The 9,801-nt window shown below is 36.7% G+C and overlaps 2 protein-coding genes across 3 annotated transcripts in view; both read left to right on the forward strand.

Annotated features, from left to right (window-relative positions):
* Positions 1-2,805: 2,805 nt before the first annotated feature.
* Positions 2,806-7,414, forward strand: LOC112025310 (pentatricopeptide repeat-containing protein At1g02060, chloroplastic). Of its 2 annotated transcripts, none has more exons than XM_065779877.1 (5): positions 2,806-2,974; positions 3,073-5,226; positions 5,395-5,589; positions 5,683-5,845; positions 7,055-7,414. In XM_065779877.1, the coding sequence occupies exons 1-3, from the start codon at positions 2,883-2,885 to the stop codon at positions 5,417-5,419; spliced, it is 2,271 nt and encodes a 756-aa protein (XP_065635949.1). In that variant the 5' UTR covers positions 2,806-2,882; the 3' UTR covers positions 5,420-5,589; positions 5,683-5,845; positions 7,055-7,414. The 2 variants fall into 2 exon arrangements, with proteins under 2 accessions (XP_065635949.1, XP_065635950.1); XM_065779878.1 differs by having other exon boundaries at positions 5,407-5,589.
* A 964-nt stretch (positions 7,415-8,378) lies between these two features.
* The window catches only part of LOC136070223 (type III polyketide synthase A-like), a 12,819-nt gene continuing 11,396 nt past the window's right edge, over positions 8,379-9,801 (forward strand). Inside the window, exons 1-2 of the mRNA XM_065779842.1 lie at positions 8,379-8,580; positions 9,342-9,799. Of these exons, the coding sequence (XP_065635914.1) occupies positions 8,379-8,580; positions 9,342-9,799 (660 nt within the window). The remainder of the gene's footprint in view (positions 8,581-9,341; positions 9,800-9,801) is intronic.

Here is a 9,801-nt window from a genome sequence, read left to right on the forward strand (position 1 = left end):
TTTGGACATACATGAAAGGGAAGCATGCGCAAGGCCCATGCACCACTAGCCTGTACCCAGCCAACATGGGACGTGGTGGGGTCATGGGTCAAAGGTAAGAGGTATGGGGGGTATGGTTTGGTGGTGGGGAAAGGGGAAAAGACCTATTCTGCGGCTCCTGCCCAAGCTCTTTTAGGAGGTACGTCCTGCTGGGATGATAGACCACCCCAAAAGAGGCAAGGTTGAAGGGGGAACCGTTAGGTGTATGCCATGAGGGAAAGAGAGAGAAAGCATTTACACCATGGTAGGAAAGGGCGCCACAGCGAACTAACAAATGAAACAAACCTGCCTTTATCTGGCAAGGGTAAGTGGCACACAGACGAACTCTTTGGTGGTCGGCAAGTACACCCAGACCAGACAAAGGTGGTTAAAGGGCAAAGTGGTAAAATCTAGTCACAGTAGGCCCTATAAGAAGACCCTTGCCGTGCCCTAAGAAAATGATCAAAAAATCATCGAAAAACAGAGGGCATCACAAAGTAAAAAGAAAATAAGGAAAAAACAGAGGGCATCACAAAGTAAAAAAGAAAACAAGGAAAAACAAGGGAAAGAAAACAAGGAAAAACAAGGGAAAGAAAAAAGATAAGAGAGAAAACAGGAAAAAAAAGAAAAAGAAAAAAAAAGATAACACAATAGACATGCACTAGTAGGTCGATTTCCCTCTCTCCCCCTTTAAATCCTGCTCTCTTCCAAAACATAAGAAAGATACTTTCTGGGCATTAACCATTCAGGTCCGGTTCCCTCCAAGCCATTAATCCTCACGGCAAGATCTTTCCTGGGAGATTATTTGTATTGAGAGAAGGCGTTCTCCCCTCTTTGGTTTTGCTTCTATGAACCAAACTTAAACTTGATTTTATACTCATTCTTGATTGATTCATATTATCCTCTTTCTCCTTTACTTTCTTTGTAGAAGACATTGTTATGACTGTGATTATGTTTTATAAGTAAGGATTACTTGGTCATTTTTCATTAAATAGTCAAAGTACTCTGTTTTGTTGTTATTATTATATCTGTCTGCCGTAACTCATCTGAAATAGCTTTGCCTGCCGTAACTCATCTGAAACAGCTCTGTCTGTCGTAAACACACTCCTGGCAGACGAGGCATAGTTTATACACAAGCCGGCCCAAGTTAAGTTACAATTGTACCGGTCTCAACTTCCTTACTCAGAAACATTCGAGCCCATTACCGCAGGAGGCAGCTCAGCCCAACGCACAACACAAAAAAGGCCTTTACAGTGTTCAATTTAATTCAGTCAACTCTCAATCACAATTCACAATCCACATAATCATATTCATAAAAAAAAAATGATAATAAATAGATAAATCAAGCTAGTCACCACCACTTTCCTTCAACTAGACATGGCAAAACAGGTCAGAATTTTCTAACCCGACCCGACCCGAAAAATAGCCTACCCAAACCCCCTTTTTTTTTACCCAAAGCATAAATAGGTTGACCCGTGACACGACCTGTGTTTTTTGCGAGTCAATGCGACCCAACCCGCAACCCAACTTGAACCCAAACCATTTTTTCAAAACTTTTTTTTTGGTAAAAAAATAGTAAAATTAAGACAATATTGGTTTAATTGTTTGTTGTGAGTTTTAAGGAAACAATTGATACATTTACATAACTGCATGTAAATTAATTGAAAAATGAGCATTTTGTAATGTGTAAAGATTTTTAGATATCAAATAGCAAAGTACATGCCAAGATAATCTGGTTACAGTAGAATTAAAAACATATATTTAAAATTGTAGACATGTGTGAGAAATATTCATAAGTATGAAAATAGTGAAGTCAAAGTATCAAATTAGCATAAATTATGAATGCTTAGACCTATTTTTTAACAATTTATGTCCAAAATAAACGACTTTTCAAAATAAATTATGATATTTTCTAGAGTACGTGTTGCTTAACAATGATATGATATTTATAAAAGAGACCATGTATAAATAAGTAAGTAATCAAACTTTAATATATATCTCAATTTAAAATAGAGTGCCAATCTATAAAATTAATTTTCAAGATTGTAAATTTCTTATATGTTTTTATATTCTTTATCAAATGAGTTATCCAATAAATCATTTGTAATTTTGTTTTATATTTTGGAATGTTGATATTGTGTAGAAATAAAACTTGTATATTTGTTTTACTTATTTTTGTGTTATTTTATTTTAGATAGCAATGTTAGAATTTGTATAATTTTAAAATTATTGAATAAGTATTAATAAGTTTAACTAAGTTCATTCTTGATATAAATGGTAAATTCAAAATAATACATTTTACATCAAATAATTTGTTGCATAACTTTTTAAATGGCAAATACATGTTTTTTTTTATAAAAATTTAAATTAAAAAAATTCAAGTAAAAAATACGAGTCAACCAAACCCAACCTAACCCGACCCGCCCGTTTTGCCATGTCTACTTTCCCTTCCCTACTCTAGCGGTCCATCCTAAACCAAAGCTCATTTCAAGCCTCACTCGACTCGCAGGTAATGAAGCAAAATTCCGACACTTTCAAGTGATGGGCGCCATTCTCAATTCAAAGTCAATCATTGACACTTTTTAGAAAGCAATTCTTGAACTCCAACTTTCAACCCCATTGATATAAGTGATAAATTCAAAATAATACATTTTACCTCAAGTAATAACTTTTTAAATGATAAATACATTTTATTTTTTTATAAAAATTATAAATAAAAAAATAAAATAAATCATGTAAAAAATACGGTCAATTCAAACCATGTCTTTCTCTTCCCTACTCCAGCGGACCATCCTAAACCAAAGCTCATTTCAAGCCTCACTCAACTCCCAGGTAATGAAGCAAAATTCGGGCACTTTCAAGTCATGGCCGCCATTCTCAATTCTCAAAGTCGATCATTGACACTCTTAAGAAAGCAATTCTTCAACTCTAACTCTCAGCCTCATTCAACTCCCAGGTAACTTTCTCTTCTCTTTCTTCATTTTCTCACTAACCAACACACACCATTTTACACTTCTATATGTATCTTTTTCTTAACTAATTTTCAAAACCCAGGTGGTATTCCTCTCAAAACACCAATCCCCACAACGAGAACAATGATAACAACAACAACAACAACAACAAAGAACCAAACCACCAGAGTGTTAAACTCAAACCCAAAAAGAAAAAGGCTAAAGCCATGGCTAGGCTCATTAACTCCAACCCCTGGTCAAATGACCTTGAAACCTCACTCTCTGACTCGCTATCCAAAACCATTGTGCTCCAAGTTCTCCGCCTCATCGCAACCCCATCCAAAGCCTTTCAATTCTTCAAGTGGGTACAGCAAATGGGTTTCTCTCACACTGCCCAATCATACTTCATGATGTTAGAAATCTTGGGTCGCCATAGAAATCTCAATGTAGCAAGAAATTTCCTGTTTTCCATTGATAAACGGTCTAATGGGGCGGTTAAGCTCGAGGACAGGTTCTTCAATAGCTTAATTAGGAACTATGGCCGAGCCGGGTTGTTCCAAGAGTCTATAAAGCTGTTTTCAACAATGAAGTCGTTAGGGGTTTCGCCTTCGGTTGTTTCATTCAATAGTCTTTTGTCAATTTTGCTTAAACGGGGTCGGACTAATATGGCAAAGAGTGTGTATGATGAAATGCTTACTACATATGGTGTTACGCCGGATACTTACACGTTTAATATTTTGATTAGAGGTTTTTGTGTGAACACAATGGTTGATGAAGGGTTTCATTTTTTTAAGGAAATGTCACGTTTTAAATGTGAACCGGATGTTGTTACGTATAACACGCTTGTTGATGGGCTGTGTAGGGTAGGGAAGATTAGTATCGCGCATAATGTGGTGAAGGGTATGAGTAAGAGAAGTGTGGACTTGAATCCTAATGTTGTTACTTATACGACTTTGATTAGAGGGTACTGTATGAAACAAGAGATCGATGAGGCCTTGGTTGTTCTTGAAGAGATGAGTAGTCAAGGGCTTAAACCTAATGTAGTTACTTATAATACTCTAATTAAGGGGCTTTGTGAGGCAGGGAAGCTGGATAAGATAAAAGAGATTTTGGAGGGAATGAAGGGAGGTGGAGGATTTACTCCCGATACATGTACATTCAATACATTAATTCATGCTCATTGCAGTGCCGGAAATTTGGATGAAGCATTGAAAATGTTTGATAAGATGTCTGAGTTGCAGGTTCAATCAGATTCAGCTACATATAGTGTTATAATACGTAGCTTGTGTCAGATTGGGGATTATGGTAGGGCAGAGGAGTTGTTTGATGAGCTATCGGAGAAGGAAATCCTGTTTAGTGCTGTTGGTTGTAAGCCTCTTGTGGCTGCATATAACCCTATGTTTGAATATCTGTGTGGAAATGGGAAAACTAAAAAGGCTGAGAGAGTGTTTCGGCAGCTAATGAAAAGGGGAACACAAGACCCTCCATCATACAAAACCTTAATCATGGGACATTGTAGGGAAGGTACATATGAAGCTGGATATGAACTCTTAGTCTGGATGTTAAGAAGAGATTTTGTGCCCGATGTTGAGATCTATGAATCCTTGATTGATGGTTTCATGCAGAAAGGAAAGCCTCTTCTTGCCCAGCAGACACTAGAGAAGATGCTAAAAAGCTCTCATGTCCCAAAAACAGAAACATTCCATTCCATATTTGCAGAACTTCTGGAGATGGGCTGTGCACACGAATCTGCCAGTTCTATAATGTTGATGTTAGAGAAAAAAATTAGACAAAATGTAAATCTCTCAACAAAATGTACAAGGTTACTTTTTGGTAGTGGGCTGAAAGATAAAGCATTTCAGATTGTTGGCTTGATTTATGAGAATGGATACTCAGTTAAAATGGAAGAATTGGTTGGTTTCCTTTGCCAGAATCGAAAACTGTTAGATGCACATGAAATGTTGCTATTTGCCTTGGATAAGGATCAAAGTATTGACACAGATATGTGCAATACAGTGATTTTGGGCCTTTGTAAAATGAATAAACTCTCAGAAGCATTTGGTTTGTACTATGAAATGGTGGAGAAAGGAGTAAATCAAAATTTGACCTGCCTATATGATTTGAAGACTGCCCTAGATGCTGGGGGAAGATCACAGGAGGCTGGGTTTGTATCTAAGAGGATTCCAGAACACGGGCATTTGGACAGACCTGCTCCAAGTCCAAAGTCTAGCTCTGAGAAGTCAAGACCTCAAAAACTGTAAGTCCCGAGTGTGCGTGTGTTTTATGTTTAATTCTCGTTTTTTCAGTTGTCCTGTAAGATTAGTGTTGGTTAAAGTTATTATAAATTTGCTGGCTTGAAAATGCATTCATACAGCATTAAAAGCATAAAAGTTGCTGCTCTGAAAGATTATTTAAAATTATTTAGTCTATTTCACAGGTTGGAAACCTAGAAGAGCACCAGAAGAGGGCAGGAAGCCTTGCATGGAATGTCAGCTTCAAACATCAGGACTCCTTGATTAGCTTATTGTTGATGGTGAAAGACTGTGGAGAGAGCCCAAGCTCAATGTTTGAGCACATGACAACTTTTGGATAATTATTTCCAAGGAATTGAAGTGATTTGGTAATTTGCTTTGTTTTATCATTGAAACTATGCATAGTACATGCTTGAATTTTTATTCTTTTCTAAAATTGCAGCCCATTTGTTGTTGTGCAGAGGGAAATGCTGAATAAAGTCTGGATATGATTTTCATAAGTGTATGACTTTGGCTGTTATATCACTATAAATTGAAGGCAAAAATTCCCCACATCCCTATTCCTATTTGCATTTTGAAACACTGCTTCTCAAGGGAGTTATTTTCGGCATCTCAAAAATTCTGGTAATGAGTTCCCAGGATCACCATTAGTGTTGTTCTTTTTTCTTTTCTTTTTTTTGCTGCACTTTATTATAGATAACTTTATTTGGTTCATTTGCCATCTTGTTGAAACATACGAAATATGGAAGTAGACTATATCTTTCATTTTTTTTTAGTGAATGACTCATATCTGTGCTTGTTTTCAATTCTTGAGTGGGATTCTCACATTTATAAGCATATGTTGTGTTCAAGTTATGGCCACAGTGCGTACTTTTCAATCCATTCTCCTAGCTTTTTCCTTTTGGTCTTCATGTATGGGAAAGCCCTTTAAATTATGATGGTAAAATTAAGATTTATAATTTTAATTGATTTTGTAAAAACATATGGATATCTCCCCTCTACTATGGGTCAATATCCCCCAAATAGGAATTCTATTGAGAGGCAATCATCTCTTGTTTCTCCTGAGGGCATGGTCCCCCAAGAAAGAATGTATTTCAGTCAATTTCGTTGGCTGGGGCAGCCTTTTCCTCTGTTGTTCCTTCTAACATTGACAAAAAAGAAAAAGAAAAAAAAAATCAAACAATTGGAAGCACTTGAGGGAGTAAAGAGCCAGCTTATGGTTGTTCTGCGCTAAGTGCGATCAATTGTCCTTCCTTTATAGACTGAACTACATAACTCCAATCAACATGAGAGAAAAGGGATTAACATTAGCTCAATCTAGGCAAGGAAAAGCTAACTAAACCTTATTCAAATACTAGTTAGCCAAGGAAAATAAGTGACTCCACTATAAAAGAAAAGACCAGAATATTATGAGCAAAAAAGGAACTTCTACCTTGTTGCGTAAGGGCTACTCCTCTAAGAGCTGCCCTTATGTATGTGTAAAGGGTATTGATCTGGAGGAGATATCTGTATTTCTCTATCATTTTTTATATTTATAAACAAATTAGTTCATACATTTGTAACCACATGTTGCTTCCTAAATGATTTCATTAAAAGCTCCAGTCCATGTAACATGATTTGGGGCCTCACTTGGAGTATATCCGTTGGTCTCTTCAATGGATGTCTAGTCATATGAGGCATAGAATTTTTACTGTATGCAATAAATTTTTTTAAATAACTTGAACTAATTTTTTAAAATAAATTGTCTAGTCTCTCTCTTACATACACCCAATCACCCATTCTCACTCACAAACACACATAACTTGATCTAATTTCTGCCACTCATGTCTGCAGACTGCAGGTATCAATCCAAGAACATCTTGTGACTTGTGTTACATTTCGGGATGTGAATTGCAGTGTGTTCGTCGCAGTTATGGAAGATTAAGGGAATAATACTGTTTCCTCTACCAGAATATGACAATAAGATTTTTATCTGTTTAGGGATGTGAATTGCATTGTGTTCATTGTGGTTGTGGCAGATTAAAGGGAATAACAGCGTTTACTCTACCAGTATATGACAATAAGATTTTTATCCGCTTGCCAGTTGCACTCTACCTTTTCATGTAGGGGTTGTTCTGTTATACGTTTTCCTGTTTTGCTTGTGAAAAATGTGCACTTTGTGATACATAATCTCAAGAAAAACATTACATATAATCCTTTCTTTGCTACTTTGTTTCCACTTTCCAGCCCCCTAATGGAATTTTAGATTTAAAAATAAGGGAAAAGTGGACCAATTATGTCTCTAGCTGTTGGCAGTTAAATCAAGCGAAGGCGAAACAAATATGTCAAGGCAGATGGCACTGAAATTTTTTTTTTTTAAATAATTCCTGTTGCTAGTTTGTTGTGCTACCATGCTTCTTTGAGTGGTTCACTGTTGTGATGAGGAAATTTCGTCAGCAACACTCGTTCTTCATACTTGAGCACAACCTAGACATTGAAGATTGACAATGCGTGTCTTCCCTGGTTAGGGACAGGGAAATTGTTATTCTTGACAAATTGGCGCTATTTTGACTTGTTAATGTGATTGCAAAGCAGGTATTGTTTATTCTCATAGTCATCAACTAGGTTACTGTATTCACTACTTGGGACCTTTTTTTTCCCGGGTTATGGGTCAATTGAAACTGCCACAATTAATTGCTTGGAAGATTTCAAAAGCCAGAATAACTGGATGAAAATAGAAAATTCATTTTTTGCATTTTCTATTGTTTTTGGTGCTATGGGTTTATGCTTTTTTATTTTATCTTTGAGTTTTCTGGTTGAAGAGAAAAGAATAAGAAAAGCTTCTCTCTCGTTCCCATGTTAAATGGACTATCCAACTCTTTTCTTTAGTCTTTCATACGAAGCAGCACAAAGGAATGGTAAGTTAGAATTAGGACAAGTACTTAAACCAAGAAAGAAAAAGATCGTCACCTTAATAAATCTTCACACTTCCAACCCAGGAACCCAAAAGATAACCAAACCCAATAAAGTAATCATTTCCTCTCTCTTCATGCTATTCTCTCTTGGTACCAACTTCTCTCCAAGAACAAGCCCAATCTCCCCATTATATATGATTGACAAGTCTCCCTAAGTTCATATCAAAATCAAATTCTATCTTCTTGCTACAACTACTAAAAAGATGTCAATAACTAATGGCAATGGCACCCCAAACCACCATTCTGCACAAACTAGACGTATTCCCACTCCAGGAAAGGCAACAGTCCTTGCATTGGGCAAGGCCTTTCCTAGCCAACTCGTTCCTCAAGATTGCTTGGTTGAGGGCTACATTCGTGACACAAAATGTGTAGACTCGTCCATTAAGGAGAAATTGGAGCGCCTGTGTAAGCAAATATTATTACTTTGATTTGCGCTTGGAACCTTTTTAGACCAAATTCAATTTGTTGCTCTCTAAATTGTCCTCGTTTAGTTTTAATTAAACTATATATTTGGTACTCAACTTTTGACCTTTGTTTCAAACTTGTCTTCATACTCTAAAATGCTTCACTTTTGTTCCTCTTTTTTTAAAATTATTTCAAAATCATATTTATCACCACCTATGTCGTACCAAATGTACAAAACTCTCACTTTTATGAGATCTGAGAGAGGTTATGATAGGCAGTCTTACTCCCAATTTATTAGAGAGACTGATTCTCAGACTCGAATTTGTAACCTGTCACTTTTAGTGAAAGGCACTTGCCTCTCACTTTATTATCACTTATATGACAAACAAAATGTTTCATGCCTTGCTATAGGCTCCACATTATCAAAGTGACTTTGGTTTCATGAATTCTATTTGTAACCTTAGCATTTTTCAACTGTTGGATGGGAATAAGAGCCTTTTTGGAACATATCAAAGTATAAGAATGAGCTTGAAACAAAGATAAAAGGTTGATGACCAAATATGCCATTTAACCTTAATTTTATCATCTTTACATAGAATCGAATGTTTTTAATGAATACATCTTCACAATTTTATTATTATTATTATTTTTTTTTTTGTCAATTCTCTTTTGGGAAATATAACCTTTGTTGTATCAGTAGCCATGGGAAGTCTTTCTACACATTGATTCCCTGGACTCACTATGCATCTCTCTTTTGCTAGGCAAAACTACCACTGTGAAGACAAGATACACAGTGATGTCCAAAGAGATCCTAGACAAATACCCTGAACTGGCTACTGAGGGCACACCAACAATCAAGCAAAGGCTTGAAATCGCAAACCCAGCAGTGGTGGAAATGGCCTTGGAAGCCAGCCTTGCTTGCATCAAGGAATGGGGAAGGCCAGCACAAGACATCACTCACATAGTCTATGTTTCTTCAAGTGAAATACGCTTACCGGGAGGTGATCTTTACCTGGCTAGTCAGCTTGGCCTAAGGACTGATGTTAGCCGCGTCATGCTATATTTTCTAGGTTGTTATGGTGGTGTCACTGGCCTTAGAGTTGCCAAGGACATAGCTGAAAACAATCCAGGAAGCAGGGTTTTATTAACCACTTCTGAGACTACCATCCTGGGTTTTCGCCCACCTAACAAGGACCGCCCTTATGACCTTGTAGGGGCTGC

The sequence above is a fragment of the Quercus suber genome, unplaced genomic scaffold (assembly GCF_002906115.3).
Source record: "Quercus suber isolate HL8 unplaced genomic scaffold, Cork oak 2.0 scaffold_219, whole genome shotgun sequence".
Lineage (NCBI taxonomy): Eukaryota > Viridiplantae > Streptophyta > Magnoliopsida > Fagales > Fagaceae > Quercus > Quercus suber.

What these genes read in the sequence shown, in the direction of transcription:
- LOC112025310 (XM_065779877.1), top strand. Translation starts at nt 2,883, where the DNA reads ATGGCCGCCATTCTCAATTCTCAAAGTCGATCATTGACACTCTTAAGA. An exon ending in CAGCCTCATTCAACTCCCAG is followed by an intron (nt 2,975 to 3,072) that starts GTAACTTTCTCT and finishes TTCAAAACCCAG; the next exon opens with GTGGTATTCCTCTCAAAACA. An exon ending in AAGTCAAGACCTCAAAAACT is followed by an intron (nt 5,227 to 5,394) that starts GTAAGTCCCGAG and finishes AAAATTATTTAG; the next exon opens with TCTATTTCACAGGTTGGAAA.